Source organism: Elephas maximus, chromosome 4 (assembly GCF_024166365.1).
Source record: "Elephas maximus indicus isolate mEleMax1 chromosome 4, mEleMax1 primary haplotype, whole genome shotgun sequence".
Classification (NCBI taxonomy): Eukaryota; Metazoa; Chordata; class Mammalia; order Proboscidea; family Elephantidae; genus Elephas; species Elephas maximus.
In genome coordinates, this window is record NC_064822.1 from 96,547,316 (window position 1) to 96,565,645 (window position 18,330).

General features: G+C 42.1%; 1 protein-coding gene across 1 annotated transcript in view; it reads right to left on the minus strand.

Annotated features, from left to right (window-relative positions):
• Positions 1-2,879: 2,879 nt before the first annotated feature.
• Positions 2,880-18,330, minus strand: part of GXYLT1 (glucoside xylosyltransferase 1) — a 161,890-nt gene continuing 146,439 nt past the window's right edge. The window contains exon 8 of the mRNA XM_049882844.1: positions 2,880-2,964. Within this exon, the coding sequence (XP_049738801.1) occupies positions 2,944-2,964 (21 nt within the window). The 3' untranslated portion in view covers positions 2,880-2,943. The remainder of the gene's footprint in view (positions 2,965-18,330) is intronic.

The window sequence follows — 18,330 nt, forward strand, 5'->3', positions numbered from 1 at the left end:
GAAAAAAACCCGCCCCATTCTGGAGGAACTAAGCCAGGCTTATCCTCAGAGTGAACCTACTAGGGTTTCGGTTAACCCATTCCCCTAAGCCTCCCCCACTTCCCCACCCCACCCTAATCTTCCCCTCACTTGCACCCTCAGCTTTCTGATGTTTGAATTGCTTCAGAAGGGAAAGAACCAAGGCATTCATTACTCATTCAACAAGAGTTCATTTTTGGCTGCCAGGTACTGAGCTAGATGGATGCTAGGGATACTGTAGTGAGCAGTACAGAGTCCAGGGATCCTCAGAGCTTGTAAAAGTCTTGAATTCAGAGGTCTGGTTGATTTTCCACATTGATTAAAATTCATTAACATTAAATCAACACTCTGTATATTAATCAACAGTAAAATTAATATGAAATCAGTTTCTGATGGAAGAAGAGAAAAAAAGGATGTAAGATGCCTCAAGTCAGGGGGAGGGGTGGTTTCTTAAAAGGTGGAGAAGAGAAAACTTTGAAAAATTTTATAAATTTGCCAAGAGTTGGCACTGTTTGCCTACTACAGTGCAGGGCTGAGAGCCACTCAGCTCAGAAGTGGTTTTCTCTTGCCAATGCCTTGAGGCAGTTCTGCCTGGCTTGATTTATGAAGATGAGATTGGAGCATACTTTTTTTCAACACTGTCTCTTTCCACAAGGATTTGTTAATTGAGGTATCACCTCTCAAGAATCACTGAGTAAAACTAATATATTACATTGCATGTTTCTGATTTCCACCAGGGCAATTATTTCACAACATGTATTAAAGGGAAGACCACGCTCTTGAGCATGTCAAATAGAAAGCACTTTATTCAGGACCAAACTGGAGGAAGTTGATTTCCCTAATTTACACACTGGATTTAGACTTTATTTCATTTCTTTATCGTATTCCTAGAAATGAAATCATAAATTTCTCCTGATGGGTTGGCACAGGTTAGTTTTAAGTACTCATAATTCAGTTATCTTTGGTGTGTCTTTGACCAGGGTTCAGCAGAAGTGCATCACGTAACTTTGCAACACCCAGAATTGCACACTTAACCTTTTTTAATATCTGAGGATAGTTACTTTCTACCTAGAAAGATTATAAAAATACCTACTATAAATTCCGGTGTTTCCTAGATTTCTAGCATTTTGGGAGGTAGAAATGGGGGTCCTTGAGTATTTTTGTGTTCTTAAAAGTCCAGTGAAAATCATACAATGCATATATACAAGCCAAGAGCAATAACAGCAGCCATAAGTTTTATTTGCTTTGGGCTGAAATTGTATCGATTTAACACTGACAACCATGTGTTTTCTAATTGATTTTAAAAAAATCAGTCATTACTTAATTAAATTGTTATGTAGACAAAATATTTCAAAAGCTGAGGTATGTACTAAAGAATTTAATCTCACCCAAAAAGAGGTTTGGCTTTTGCCCACAGCTTCTGAGAGGTAATCTCTAAACCCTTGGAATATCATACTTATTAGAAGTGTCATTGTTTGCCTATGGGCCTTGTGGCATGCTGGACAGTCTAATAATGTGATTCCTGTGGGCCTTGTGTCATGCTGCCTATACCATATAGCATTTAGGGTGGGGATTGATCATTCCAGGTTGATCATGCCAGAAGGACGAACATGTGATGTAGGAAGAGGGCTTTGGATCACACCCAGCGGGGCTGGAGTCTAGAGTCTATAAGATCAGCCACGTGGGCAATCAATCATGCCAACCTAATGAAGCCACAATAAAAACTCTGAACACTGAGGCTTGGGGAGTTTCCCAGATTGGAGGTACTCCATGTGTATTGTCATACATGGACTCAGAAAAAGTAACACCTCCATGGCTCCCTGGGGAGAGGGCAAGAGAAGCTCCGAATTTGGTACTTTTTCTGGACTCTGCTCTATGCACTTTTTCCCTTGGCTGATAATCTGCATCCTTACCCTGTAATAACCAGTAGTATAACTTTTAGTGAATTCTGAGTTGTTCCACTGAACTATTAAACCTGAGAGTAGATTTGGGTAACCCCCAAACTTGCAATTGGAGTCAGAAGTGAGGGCAGACTTGGGCATTGTTCCCTGTAACTTAGCAGTTGATCTCACCCTCATTGAATGGGTCCATTGTGGGGGAAGAAATTACTAAATGGGTCCTTGGCATTAGAAAGGCTGGGGGAAACCTGGAATAGACTATACAACATCAAAAAATTGCGTTCCTTTAGCAGCTATTCTTTTTGAATGCAAAGGTATTCAGGAATGTATGTTCCTGCTTTTTTATACCTATTCTGGATCTTTCCTCCCCTCCCAATTACCCCCACATGTGACCTAGAACTGAAAACGCCTGAGGGGCAGTCTTTCCAAGCAGGTTTCTTTTTGGAAATTGAACAACTAAAATGACTTGCATTGTTGATATTTTCTTTAGCAAGCCCAATTTATATTTAATCTTTAGATATTAGCAGCTCAAGCACCATTCTACTGTGACACACATGGGCTTCCTGACTCAACAGCAACTGTTTTTATTACTACCATTATTATTTTCTCTATGTTCACTAGAGGGGTTCTTGCCTAGCATGAAAGTCCACTGACATTGAAATGGGCATCTCTGCTCCAGGGAAGGTTTGAGTAAGGGCAGCTCTGGTTACCTTGGTGTTTAAGGGAAGCAGGAAAGAGGTGGGGATGGTCCATTCCCCTCCAGACTGAAGGCAAGTGAGCAACAGTTTCTTGTACCCTCTCTGTCAAGAGTGGTAACGATAATAATAACAACAAGAATGCAAAAAGCAAGCGTTTCTTTAGTATTTTTCTTTCCGAAAACTTGAAATGCTTCATAGGCATCCCCACAAGCTAGAGCTTACCTCTCACAGGGGGACATGAACTAATAAAAACAAACTCACCTCGTTAGCCTTGGCACACTGTGTGGGAGGCAGACAACAGCTCTCCTTGATCCCAGGCAGAGAGGCTCTTATACGTGCAGCTTCAGACACTACAGAACCAAACAGAATAGAAAAGATCGGATGCTGTGTTTTGCTTTGTTTTGTTTTTTTCACTTAGTGAGTGTAGATACCATTAGCCATAAATACATGTTACTCACATCCTAAAGAAACAAACAAAAATTCTTCTCTTCATTCTATAGGCAATGAAAAGCCATTAAAGTTTTCTGAACAAGTGAATGACATTCTGAAACTTGTGTGTAGGAAGATAACTCTGTTGGCTGTGTAAAGAATAAACTAGATGACAGAGACTGAAGGGAAGGGGAACAGATAAGGAGCTTCTTGCAAAAGATGATGCCAGGTCAAACCAGGGTAAAGGCAAAAAGCAAAGGGTGATAGATAAAAGAAAAATTGCTGTTATGTAAATGAGCCAGAGATGGTCTCTGTGTATTGACTTCTTCATAGCAAGCTGAGGCCCATTACCCAAAAAGCCCACCAGTACCAAACTCAGATTTGTACATGTCTTAGTTACCAAGTGCTGCTATAACAGAAATGTCACAACTGGGCAGCTTTAACAAACAAATTTATTTTCTCACAGGATGCCAGAAGTCCGAATTCAGGGTACCAGCTCTAGGGGAAGGCTTTCTCTCTCTGTCGACTCTGGGAGGAAGGTCCTTGTCTCTTCAACTTCTATTCCTTGGCTCCTTGGTGATCTTCATGTGGCATGGCATCTATCTTCCCCCATCTCTGCTTGCTTGTCCTAATCTGTTCTTTTTATATCTCAAAGGTGACTGGCTTAAAACACACCCTATACCAATATGGCTTCTTAACATATCAAAGAAAACCCACTCCCGTAGGTATTTTTTTGTCCTTATTAGATGCCCTCCAGCCGGTTCCAACTCATAGCAACCCTATAGGACAGAGTAGAACTGCCCCATAGGATTTCCAAGGAGCAGTTGGTGGATCTGAACTGCCAACCTTTTGGTTAGCAGCCGAGCTCTTAACCACTAAGCTACCAGGGCTACTGGATGTGTACTATGTTGGGGTAATGCGTTTTGCATGTGGGAAGGACATGAATTTTTAGGAGCCAAAGAGTGGAACATTATGGATTGAATTGTGTCCCCCAAAAACATGTGCTCTAAATTCTAACCCCATAGGTTACACAGTACACATCTGACAGTTATAAAAATATCCCAGATACTCAGATTTTCAGCCACATACAGCCTGCTTGTTTTACACACCTCATAAAACTGCACCCAACACCTGCTAGGCAGAGACAAGATAAAACCCTGTAGTTATAAGGTCCCTCGGGTGCTGCAGCCTTCAGAGCTCTCTGACCCAGAGACTCCCCACATTGCTGCAGAAGGACATCGCTTCCCCGCCACCCTCCCTTCTACTCTTCACTAGGAATTCCCAGGTCTTCTTCCCCTTCTAGGATCCCTGGTGGCACAGTGGTTAAGAACTTGGCTGCTAACCAAAAGGTTGCTTGTTCAAACCCACCAGCCACTCAGAGGGAGGAAGATGTGGCAGTCTGCTTCCATAAAGATTAAAACCCATACAAACCCATTGCCATCCAGTTGATTCTGACTCATAGTGACCCTATAGTACAGAGTAGAACTGCCCCATAGAGTTTCCAAAGAGTGCCTGGTGGATTCAAACTGCTGACCTCTTGGTTAGCAGCCGGAGCTCTTAACCACTATGCAACCAGAGTTTTCTTCCTTAAAGATTACAGCCTTGAAACCCTATGGGGAAGTTCTATAACATTCTATAGGGTCGATATGAGTCAGAATAGGCTCAATGGCAATGAAACAGGCTTCCCCTTCTGGTGGTTCCTTGCGTCACTTGTCTCAGAAAGACTTTTTGCTATGCAGAACCACCCCCTACATGCTACTGTTCATATATTAGCTCCAATTAGTAGCTTGTGTTGCAACTCTGCTATCTCATGTATTTTTTTTCTTGATCAGCCCCAAACTCCCAAATTCACTACAATTGCAAACAATAAATATTACTAGAAGTTAGCTACTGACCAGGGGTAAGGGAGAAGGAGGAGTAGAAATGGTGATGAAGAGCTGACTAGAGGATAAAGACATGTATTGATAACCTGTAAACAAACTCGTTGCCTTCAAGTCGATTCAGACTCATAGCAACACCATAGAGTTTCCAAGGGGCAGCTGGTGGATTCGAACTGCCAATCACTGGTTAGCAGCCAAGCTCTTAACAACTGCTCCATCAGGGCTCCACTGATAAGCTATAAGGTAAGAATATATTGTGACAATTTTACAGATGCTCATGAATCCCCATGTCGCCCATGGAGTGGGGACTGTCTACTAGGACCTGCTCAAACCAAAAGGGGAAAAGTGAGCCTGTCAGTGTGCTGGTGGAAAAAGCACAAGTTTGGAGTTAATTGCCCAGGTTTGAATACCTCCTTACCACTCCTCAAAGATGGAGGTCATCTTGAAGGTATCTATTAAAAATATTATTGGGGCGGCCAAGATGGCGGACTAGGTGGATGCTACTGCAGATCCCTCTTGCAACAAAGACTCAGAAAAACAAGTGAATCGATCACATACATAACAATCTATGAACCCTGAACAACAAACACAGATTTAGAGACGGAGAACGAACAAATATGGGGAGGCAGCGATTGTTTTCAGAGACTGGAGCCAGCGTACCAGTCAGGTGACCTTCGGCGCCCGATTTGGGGCAGAGCCCAGGGGGACAGACGGCACAAACAAGGGGCCCAGCCCTGGCCCCCGAACTCATTCCGGGAGGGGGCCCAGCCGGTTTGCGTGGGTGGCGTGGTGGTGCAGCCGGTGGGAAAAGTCCCCGGGAGGCAGTGACTGGTCTTGGAGCAGGGAGAGTGGCGTCTCACCCGGGGAACCATCCCGCCGGAATTTTGACTGGGTGCAGGTACGGCATAGGCGCGGCGAGCTGCTCCATCTGCCTGAACTAGCCCGGGGGGGGCCCAACAGGTTCTCGTGGGCGGTGTGGTGACGCGGCAGGTGGGGGAGGTCCCCAGGTGGCAGCAACTGGTCTTGGAGCGGGGAGAGCAGCTTCCCAGCTGGGACGCACGGTTGCGGCACAGGCGGGGGGAGCTGCTTGGCTCACCTGAGCTGACCCCGGGGAGGGGGGAGCCCAGCTGATTTTCGGGGGCAGCGCGGCGACGCGGCTGGTGGGACGGGGAGTCCCCGGGAGGCAGCGACTGATTTTGGAGTCGGGAGTGCACCGTCCCAAAAGGGGAACCTTAACACTGGACGTGGGGCTGGCAGCAGAGGATCTGACTGTGACTCCAGCGGGCCAGACCCACCGGGGGCAATCTCCACACAGCCAGCACACATAGGCGACGTGCCCCGCGGAAATCTCAGATATAATAGTCATTCCAAGCAAGACAAGCAACTCTGGCTATATTCTGAGGTGCTACTCTCCTATCTCTCTGATCCCTCCCCCACCATCCCCAGGCGGCTTCATTAACATCTGGAATAGCCTGAGCCAGAGGGAGAACTCTGTTAGGGATCTGACTGCATTTTTTTTTTAGCGGATTTTCTGGAAAAACTAGTTTCCCAGTGATGGCTCGGAGACAGCAGTCCATATCAAACCACATAAAGAAGCAGACCATGACAGCTTCTCCAACCCCCCAAACAAAAGAATCAAAATCTTTACCAAATGAAGATACAATCCTGGAATTATCAGATACAGAATATAAAAAACTAATTTACAGAATGCTTCAAGACATCACAAACGAAATAAGGCAAACTGCAGAAAAAGCCAAGGAACACACCGATAAAACTGTTGAAGAACTCAAAAAGATTATTCAAGAACATAGTGGAAAAATTAATAAGTTGCAAGAATCCATAGAGAGACAGCATGTAGAAATCCAAAAGATTAACAATTAAATTACAGAATTAGACAACGCAATAGGAAGTCAGAGGAGCAGACTCGAGCAATTAGAATGCAGACTGGGACATCTGGAGGACCAGGGAATCGACACCAACATAGCTGAAAAAAAATCAGATAAAACAATTTAAAAAAATGAAGAAACCCTAAGAATCATGTGGGACTCTATCAAGAAGGATAACTTGCATGTGATTCAAGTCCCAGAACAGGGAAGGGGGACAGAAAACACAGAGAAAATAGTTGAAGAACTCGTGACACAAAACTTCCCTGACATCATGAAAGACGAAAGGATATCTATCCAAGATGCTCATCGAACCCCATTTAAGATTGATCCAAAAAGAAAAACACCAAGACATATTATCATCAAACTCGCCAAAACCAAAGATAAACAGACAATTTTAAAAGCAGCCAGGGAGAAAAGAAAGGTTTCCTTCAAGGGAGAATCAATAAGAATAAGTTCAGACTACTCAGCACAAACCATGCAGGCAAGAAGGGAATGGGACGACATATACAGAGCACTGAAGGAGAAAAACTGCCAGCCAAGGATCATATATCCAGCAAAACTCTCTCTGAAATATGAAGGCGAAATTAAGATATTTACAGATAAACACAAGTTTAGAGAATTCGCAAAAACCAAACCAAAGCTACAAGAAATACTAAAGGATATTGTTTGGTCACAAAACCAATAATATCAGATACCAGCACAATACAAGGTCACAAAACAGAACGTCCTGATATCAACGCAACTCAAATAGGGAAAGCACAAAAACAAATTAAGATTAATTCTAAAAAATAAATAAATAAACAAAATAATACACATAACAGGGAATCATGGAAATCAATAGATAAACAATCACAATAATCAAAAAGAGGGACTAAATATAGGAGGCATTGAACTGCCAGATGGAGAGTGATACAAAGCGATATAGAACGATACAAGTTAGGTTTTTACTTAGAAAAATAGGGGTAAATAAGGTAACCACAAAAAGAAATATCAATTCCATAACTCAAGAAAAACATAACGACTCAACTAACATAAAGTTACACATTATGAAAATGAGGATCTCACAATCTACTAAGAAAACGTCTCAGCACAAAAAAGTATGTGGAAAAATGAAATTGCCAACAACACACATGAAAAGGCATCAAAATGACAGCACTAAAAACTTATTTATCTATAATTACCCTGAATGTAAAGGGACTAAATGCACTAATAAAGAGACAGAGAGTCTCGGACTGGATAAAGAAACACGATCCATCTATATGCTGCCTACAAGAGACACACCTTAGACTTAGAGACACAAACAAACTAAAACTCAAAGGATGGAAAAAAATATATCAAGCAAACAATAAGCAAAAAAGAAGAAGAGTAGCAATATTAATTTCTGACAAAATAGACTTTAAACTTAAATCTACCACAAAGGGTAAAGAAGGACACTATATAATGATAAAAGGGACAATTGCTCAGGAAGACATAACCATATTAAATATTTATGCACCCAATGACAGGGCTGCAAGATACATAAATCAAATTTTAACAGAATTGAAAAGTGAGATAGACACCTCCACAATTATAGTAGGAGACTTCAACACACCACTTTCGGAGAAGGACAGGACATCCAGTAAGAAGCTCAATAGAGACACGGAAGACCTACTTACAACAATCAACCAACTTTACCTCATTGACTTATACAGAACTCTCCACCCAACTGGTGCAAGATATACTTTTTTTTCTAGCGCACATGGAACATTCTCTAGAAGAGACCACATATTAGGTCATAAAACAAACCTTTGCAGAGTCCAAAACATCGAAATATTACAAAGCATCTTCTCAGACCACAAGGCAATAAAACTAGAAATCAATAACAGAAAAACTAGGGAAAAGAAATCAAATACTTGGAAAATGAACAAAACCCTCCTGAAAAAAGACTGGGTTATAGAAGACATCAAGGAGGGAATAAGGAAATTCATAGAATGCAACGGGAATGAAAATACTTCCTATCAAAACCTCTGGGACACAGCAAAAGCAGTGCTCAGAGGCCAATTTATATCGATAAATGCACACATACAAAAAGAAGAAAGAGCCAAAATCAGAGAACTGTCCCTACAACTTGAACAAATAGAAAGTGAGCAACAAAAGAATCCATCAGGCACCAGAAGAAAACAAATAATAAAAATTAGAGCTGAACTAAATGAATTAGAGAACAGAAAAACAATTGAAAGAATTAACAAAGCCAAAAGCTGGTTCTTTGAAAAAATTAACAAAATTGATAAACCATTGGCTAGACTGACTAAAGAAATACAGGAAAGGAAACAAATAACCTGAATAAGAAACGAGAAGGGCCACATCACAGCAGAACCAAATGAAATTAAAAGAATCATTTCAGATTACTATGAAAAATTGTACTCTAACAAATTTGAAAACCTAGAAGAAATGGATGAATTCTTGGAAAAACACTACCTACCTAAACTAACACAATCAGAAGTATAACAACTAAATAGACCCATAACAAAAAAAGAGATTGAAACGGTAATCAAAAAACTCCCAACAAAAAAAAAGCCCTGGCCCGGACGGCTTCACTGCAGAGTTCTACCAAACTTTCAGAGAAGACTTAACACCACTACTACTGAAGGTATTTCAAAGCATAGAAAATGATGGAATACTACCTAACTCATTCTATGAAGCCACCATCTCCCTGATACCAAAACCAGGTAAAGACATTACAAAAAAAGAAAATTATAGACCTATATCCCTCATGAACATAGATGCAAAAATCCTCAACAAAATTCTAGCCAATAGAATTCAACAACACATCAAAAAAATAATTCACCATGATCAAGTGGGATTTATACCAGGTATGCAAGGCTGGTTTAATATCAGAAAAACTATTAATGTAATCCATCACATAAATAAAACAAAAGACAAAAACCACATGATCTTATCAATTGATGCAGAAAAGGCACTTGACAAAGTCCAACACCCATTTATGATAAAAACTCTTACCAAAATAGGAATTGAAGGAAAATTCCTCAACATAATAAAGGGCATCTATGCAAAGCCAACAGCCAATATCACTCTAAATGGAGAGAACCTGAAAGCATTTCCCTTGAGAACGGGAACCAGACAAGGATGCCCTTTATCACTGCTCTTATTCAACATCGTACTTGAAGTCCTAGCCAGGGCAATTAGGCTAGACAAAGAAATAAAGGGCATCCGGATTGGCAAGGAGGAAGTAAAGTTATCACTATTTGCAGATGACATGATCTTATACACAGAAAACCCTAAGGAATCCTCCAGAAAACTACTGAAACTAATAGAAGAGTTTGGCAGAGTCTCAGGTTATAAGATAAACATACAAAAATCACTTGGATTCCTCTACATCAACAAAAAGAACATCGAAGAGGAAATAACCAAATCAATACCATTCACAGTAGCCCCCAAGAAGATAAAATACTTAGGAATAAATCTTACCAAGGATGTAAAAGACCTATACAAAGAAAACTACAAAGCTCTACTACAAGAAATTCAAAAAAGAACATCGAAGAGGAAATCACCAAATCAATACCATTCACAGTAGCCCCCAAGAAGATAAAATACTTAGGAATAAATCTTACCAAGGATGTAAAAGACCTATACAAAGAAAACTACAAAGCTCTACTACAAGAAATTCAAAAGGACATACTTAAGTGGAAAAACATACCTTGCTCATGGGTAGGAAGACTTAACATAGTAAAAATGTCTCTTCTACCAAAAGCCATCTATACATATAACTCACTTCCGATCCAAATTCCAATGTCATATTTTAAGGGGATAGAGAAACAAATCACCAATTTCATATGGAAGGGAAAGAAGCCCCGGATAAGCAAAGCATTACTGAAAAAGAAGAGGAAAGTGGGAGGCCTCACTGTACCTGATTTCAGAACCTATTATACAGCCACAGTAGTCAAAACAGCCTGGTACTGGTACAACAACAGGCACATAGACCAATGGAACAGAATTGAGAACCCAGATATAAATCCATCCACGTATGAGCAGCTGATATTTGACAAAGGACCAGTGTCAGTTAATTGGGGAAAAGATAGTCTTTTTAACAAATGGTGCTGGCATAACTGGATATCCATTTGCAAAAAAATGAAACAGGACCCATACCTCACACCATGCACAAAAACTAACTCCAAGTGGATCAAAGACCTAAACATAAAGACTAAAACCATAAAGATCATGGAAGAAAAAATAGGGACAACCCTAGGAGCCCTAATACAAGGCATAAACAGAATACAAAACATTACCAAAAATGACGAAGAGAAACCAGATAATTGGGAGCTCCTAAAAATCAAACACCTATGATCATCTAAAGACTTCACCAAAAGAGTAAAAAGACCACCTACAGATTGGGAAAGAATTTTCAGCTATGACATCTCAGACCAGCGCCTGATCTCTAAAATCTACATGATTTTGTCAAAACTCAACCACAAAAAGACAAACAACCCAATCAAGAAGTGGGCAAAGGATATGAACACACATTTCACTAAAGAAGATATTCAGGCAGCCAACAGATACATGAGAAAATGCTCTCGATCATTAGCCATTAGAGAAATGCAAATTAAAACTACGATGAGATTCCATCTCACTCCAACAAGGCTGGCATTAATCCAAAACACACAAAATAATAAATGTTTGAGAGGCTGCGGAGAGATTGGAACTCTTATACACTGCTGGTGGGAATGTAAAATGGTCCAACCACTTTGGAAATCTATCTGGCGTTATCTTAAACAGCTAGAAACAGAACTACCATACAACCCAGAAATCCCACTCCTCGGAATATACCCTAGAGATACAAGAGCCTTCACACAAACAGATATATGCACACCCATGTTTATTGCAGCTCTGTTTACAATAGCAAAAAGCTGGAAGCAACCAAGGTGTCCATCAACGGATGAATGGGTAAATAAATTGTGGTATATTCACACAATGGAATACTACGCATCGATAAAGAACAGTGACGAATCTGTGAAACATTTCACAACATGGAGGAACCTGGAAGGCATTATGCTGAGCGAAATTAGTCAGAGGCAAAAGGACAAATATTGTATAAGACCATTATTATAAGATCTTGAGAAATAGTAAAAACTGAGAAGAACACATACTTTTGTGGTTACGAAGGGGGGAGGGAGGGAGGGAGGGAGAGGGTTTTTTATGGATTAATCAGTAGATAAGAACTGCTTTGGGTGAAGGGAAAGACAACACTCAATACATGGAAGGTCAGCTCAATTGGACTGGACCAAAAGCAAAGAAGTTTCCGGGATAAAATGAATGCTTCAAAGGTCAGCGGAGCAGGGGCGGGGGTCTGGGGAACATGGTTTGAGGGGACTTCTAAGTGAATTGGCAAAATAATTCTATTATGAAAACATTCTGCATCCCACTTTGAAATGTGGCGTCTGGGGTCTTAAATGCTAACAAGCGGCCATCTAAGACGCATCAATTGGTCTCAACCCACCTGGAGCAAAGGAGAATGAAGAACACCAAGGTCACACGACAACTAAGAGCCCAAGAGACAGAAAGGGCCACATGAACCAGAGACCTACATCATCCTGAGACCAGAAGAACTAGTTGGTGCCCGGCCACAATCAATGACTGCCCTGACAGGGAGCACAACAGAGAACTCCTGAGGGAACAGAAGATCAGTGGGATGCAGACCCCAAATTCTCATGCAAAGACCATACTTAATGGTCTGACTGAGACTAGAGGAATCCCAGCGGCCATGCTCCCCAGACCTTCTGTCGGCACAGGACAGGAACCATCCCCGAAGACAACTCATCAGACATGAAAGGGACTGGTCAGCGGGTGGGAGAGAGATGCTGATGAAGAGTGAGCTAATTATATCAGGTGGACACTTGAGAGTGTGTTGGCAACTCTTGTCTCGAGGGGGGATGGGAGGATAGAGAGAAAGGGAAGCTGGCAAAATTGTCACGAAAGGAGAGACTGAAAGGGCTGACTCAATAGGGGAAGAGCAAGTGGGAGTACGGAGAAAGATGTATGTAAACTTATATGTGACAGACCGATTGGATTTGTAAATGTTCACTTGAAGCTTAATAAAAGTTAATAAAAAAAAAAGATACAGTAAAAATAAATAAATAAATAAATAAAATATTATTGGTTTCTCACCAATCTTCATAATAGCCAAGAGGTGTAAACAACACACCTGTCCATCGACCCAAAGGCACCAATAAACAAAATGTGGTATGATGTCCTTTTCTGGCAAATTGGCCTTTCCTGATGATGTGTGCAACACATCAAAGTCTCCCCATCCTTTCTTCTTAGGAACATCCTGGTTATATTTCTTTTAAGACTGATTTGTTCGTTCTTCTGGCAGTGCATGGTATATTCAATATTCTTTGATAACACCACAGTTCTAATGCATCAATTCTTCTTTTGTCTTCTCTTCTCATTAGCCAAATTTCATTATGCGTATGAAGAGACTGAAAAGACCATGGTTTGATTCAGATGCATCTTCATCAACAAAGTGACCTATCATTACTACTGCTATTATAACCCCCAGTGCCGTCGAGTCGATTCCAACTCATAGCGACCCTATAGGACAGAGTAGAACTGCCCCATAGAGTTTCGAAGGAGCGCCTGGCAGATTTGAACTGCTGACCCTTTGGTTAGCAGCTGTAGCACTTGACCACTACGCCACCAGGGTTTCCAAACTACTATTATGCTTCTGCTTTATTTGTCTATTTTACATTCCTGGTGCCCATACCCTGCCATACCCTGAGCCCCAGGCTAATTAGCGAGGTCTCTGACTCCCTTTCCTATATGCATTAGCTGTCCTCCGTGACCTTAACTATTACCCAAATGCTGCACCACTGTTGCCGAGCTCCATCCAGAAGATTTGATCTATGAGGGTATATTGACAGTGATACAAGTTCTCAGCACCTCTGAATTAAGTCAGAATCATGGGAGCTTGGACATCAGTATTTTTCAAAGCTCCCTTCATGATTCTACTGTGTACCCAGGGTTGAAAACCAATGATAGGGGATCAAGGCCATTCCTCTTCTCTCAGTTCTCACCTAGGTCCTTCCAGATCCTGGCACCCCCTTCCCCACTGCCCACTGATGCTAAACTCTCTGCAAGTCTCATGACTAAGTTCACCCTTTTTTAAGAAAACACCTGTTACTTTCTCCATGCTGTGGTAAAAATGAAGAAAAGCCAAAACCAAAGCTGTTACCATAGAATTGATTCCAAATCATGGTGACCCCATTTGTTGCAGAGTAGAATTGCTGTAATCTTGACTGTATTCTTTACAAAAGCAGATTGCCAGGGCTTCCTTGCATGGCATTGCTGGGTGGGCCTGAACTTCCAACCTTTAGCACAAATGATTTGCACCATCCAAGGACCTTAGACATGAAGAGTCACTGCTCAAATTTTCTTCAAGAAAGGACCCGTTGCCCAGAAGCAAATAGTGTGGTCAGCTGACAGCCTCCAGCTGTTTACTCCTTTGGGCTCTCCTCAGCTTTTCAACCAACATCAGGCTTTTCAGAGGGTGTCCCCAGCCAATAACTGAGCACAACTGTGTGATACAAGGGGCTTGCCTTTCTGGCCAACAACTCCTCTGAGCATCGTGGTCTGATGGCTCCCCCTGCTTAATTTTGCCTTTTCCATTCACAGATCTTACACCCCAGTAAACCTTTTACACTCCTAACTCTGTCTCCTCCCTGTGGGACCCAACTGACACATATACCTACTGCCAAAAAACCAACCCAAACCCATTGCTGTCGCCAATTCCAACTCATGGCAACCCTATAGGACAGAGTAGAACCATCGCATAAAGTGTCCAAGGGTGTGATCTTTATGGGGAGCCCTGGTGTCTCAGTGGTTAAGTGTTCAGCTGCTAACCAAGAGATAGGCAGTTCAAATCATTCCTTAGAAATCCTATGGGGCAGTTCTACTGTGTCCTATAGGGTCACTATGAGTTGGAATCAACTCGATACCAAGGGTGTTTTTTGTTTTTTTAATCTTTACAGAAGCTGACTATCATGTCAATCTTGCGCTGACCTTTCAGTTCTCAAAGTGTAGTCCCCAGTCCGGCAGCACCAGCATCACCTGGAGCTAGTTTGAAATGCAGATTCTCAGTCTCTACCCCAGTCCTACTGAATCAAAAACTCTGGGGTGGGGCCTAGCAATCAGTGTTGTAATAAACTCTCCAGGTAATTCCGATACACACTCTAGTTTAAGAAAATGTTACCCAGTGAGGTAACTCATGGTGTCATCTCCTCATGCTAAATACCACAAAATTTGGCAAAATCAGCAACTACAAAAACACCAGCGGCAACAAAAACCAACAGCACCGTGCAGATGAAACCACAATTCGAAGTGTCATTGTAATTGGGCAATAATGACAGCTCTGACTGGAGCATATTACAGAATTAGAAGGTTCAAAAAGTAAATTAGCATAGGGCTTTAACCTTGTAGGTATACTGATCCATGTAAGCTGGGCTTACAAAAAAATTTTCTTCTTGTTGTTATAACTAACTACAGGGATATCTTTATAAAAAATAATGAATTTCTGAGGAAACACTGCACAAAAATTTTATAGACAGTCATTTTGGTGTCATGTATCACTACGGCTGGTGTCACCCAGCGCTATAACTCATGGTGTCAAGGGCCAGCTGGCATACCCACCCCCAGTGGCTCCCTGCAGCTTCTCCCCTCTCCCATTGGCCACCGCAGAAACCACCCACACCCTGTGGTGGGGGAGGTCGTGAGTTATGGCACCAGGTGACAGGTGACACCAACCCTAGTGATGCCACTGCCATGGCATTCCCTCCTCCCGCAGTGCCAACTCACCCGCTGCCACCCAGACCTCTGCCACCACCATGGACCCTCAGATCATTTTGGTGTCACCCCCTCTGACAGTGTCAGAGGATGAAGTAGCATGTCCCTAGTGACACAACTGGATGTCTGTAAAGTTCACACCACCTGATAGCATAGCAGAAAAATGAAACTGGCTGCGTGGGGCTCTGCCAGAGATTCTTCTAAGGATCATGGATATGTAGAGAAATGTATCTGGACCTTGGTTGGCAGCACATACACGCTTCCTCACCCAGGGTGGTTCTCGCTGCCGACATGCTAGGTGTGCCCAGCCAGTGACTCTTCAAGCCCAGACCTGGCAGCCACTCTATTTTGAGCAACAGAATCAATGAAGAGAAATTAACCACAAGGTGAAAATGTGGGTCTGAACTATAAAACTACAACAATTGACATTTACATTGCCAACTGTTTTCTCTAGCATCTCAAGCATTTAACACATCTTACGCATTTAACAAATAAACCAAAAACCAAATGCATTGTCATCCAGTCAATTCTGACTCCTGACTGTGATCTGACTGACTGTTGCCATCAAATTGATTCCGACTCATAGTGAGACCCTGTAAAACAGCGTAAAAGTCCCATATGGTTTCCAAGGAGCGCCTAGTGGATTTAACTACCAACCTTTTGGTTAGCAGCCTCCTAAATGTAATTTTTCAGACCTAACAATATATTTGATGTTCCATAGGATACAGGCTCAAACATCAGCCTTAGCTTGCTCTTAAATTCTGCATTTTTCTCACCAGGACCCCGTGAGCAAGGCTATAAAAGCACACCATGTTTATAAGACAGAGAGGCTGACTGAGAGAACCGAGCTGCTGGGGGATTTCTTGCTGTGACCCACCCCCGGAGGAGAAATGAAGCAGCATCCTCAGCCTCTTTGGTCCCTCTTTGTAATGGTTCATACCGATTCTGTTATTAAAGCTTCCTCCTTAATTACTGACACACGTGCCATTCAAGTTACTTTCTTGCAATTATGTTATTCAGCAATAATTGGATTTCTAGTTTTAATTGGGCCCTAAATTAGCTATAGCTTTCATGAAAGCCATTACAGTGATTTCTAACTACAGTTTTTGCCGCTTTTTGAGTACATTATATTTCACACAGAATGATTCACCAGTAGAAGGAGTCACAGCTGCTGTGAACTCTTACACGAGTTTCTATTAATGATTCCAAGCTGGGTTGTATTCTGCTGTAACTAAATATTTGCTGCAAAACCTATCCATTGAGCATTGCTGTGTCACAAAAGAGGTTGGCAGTTTGAACCCACCCAGCGACCTCATAGGAGAAAGACCTGGAGATTTGCTCCTGTAAAGATTACAGCCTAGATACCCTATAGGGCACCTCTACTCTGTCCTGTACGGTCACAATGAGTAGGAACCAACTTGGTGGCACGCAACAGAATGGTAAGGGGAGGAAGTGTAAAAAAAGAATCAAAATCATCCAAGACATCTGACCTGGGTGCCTGGAAGGAAGAAAAGGAGGATAGAGGAGTGTGTTGGTTAAGGCTGTATGTCAGCTTGACTGGGCCATGATTCTCAGTGGTTTCATACTCGTCTGATGTGGTGATCACTTCCATGATCGGATTTGATATAATGTGATCACCTCCATGGTAGGATCTGCTGTGAGTAGCCAATCAGTTGAAAAGGAGTTTCCCTGGGCGTGTGGCCTGCACTGGAAATAAGAGGTCATTCTGGCAAGGCTTGACGGCTTTTGCTCATTCTGGATCCTGCCGCTGGCTCCTGTTCATCTAACATCTGGTTCTTGGGACTTGCCTGTGGTCTTGCCTGCCGATCTTGGGATCTGTTGATCTTCGCAGCCTATGAGCAAGAGCCCTGTTCTCTGATCTTCGGTTTGCCGGCCTCCGCAGCTACATGAATCAGGAGAAGCCTCTATACTGACCAATGGACTTGGGACATTTCAGATTCTACAACCACAAGAGCCATTTTCTTGATATAAATCTCTCTATATATATCTATACTCGTATGCTTTACTGGTTTTGCTTCTCCAGAGAACTCAGCCTAAGACAAAGAGGTGCAGACACTTCCGCTTTGGGGGGCAGAGGAGCAGTAACCAGGAAGTTACGGAGTGTCTGTCCCCTCATGCATTCCCTGCAAGTCCTGTACACACATCCCTGGATTCCAGCCAGCTAGATTCTACCCAAGATCAATTCTAATTGTAATCCTTATTATTCTGACAGCCCGTTTGGTTGATCTGGTTTGGTTTCTTGACTCTTTAATCTTTGGTACCTGATTCAGTGCCAGGTTTCTGGCTCTTTTTCATCCTAAAGCTCAAGCCTAGTTCTAAACCCACCTCTCTCTAATTTCAGGCCTTTGACCTGCTGTCATTCAGTTACCCACTCTGCTCTGGCACAGGACCCATCCATACCCAAAGTCCAGAGCAATGCTGTCCAATAGAACTTTCTGTGGAGATAGAAGTGTTCTATATCTGCACTGTCCAGTATGGTAACCACTAGTACATGTGGCTGTTGAGCACTTGAAGTATGATTAGTGGTACTGAGGAAATGAGCTTATAATTTTGTTTAATTTTAATTTACATACCCTCAAGGTTTGAAGACAGGAAGCTGATTTCAGTAATGAAGATGGAAAAAAATGAAGGTTTTGTAGATTTTTAATATTTAAAGAGATTTTTC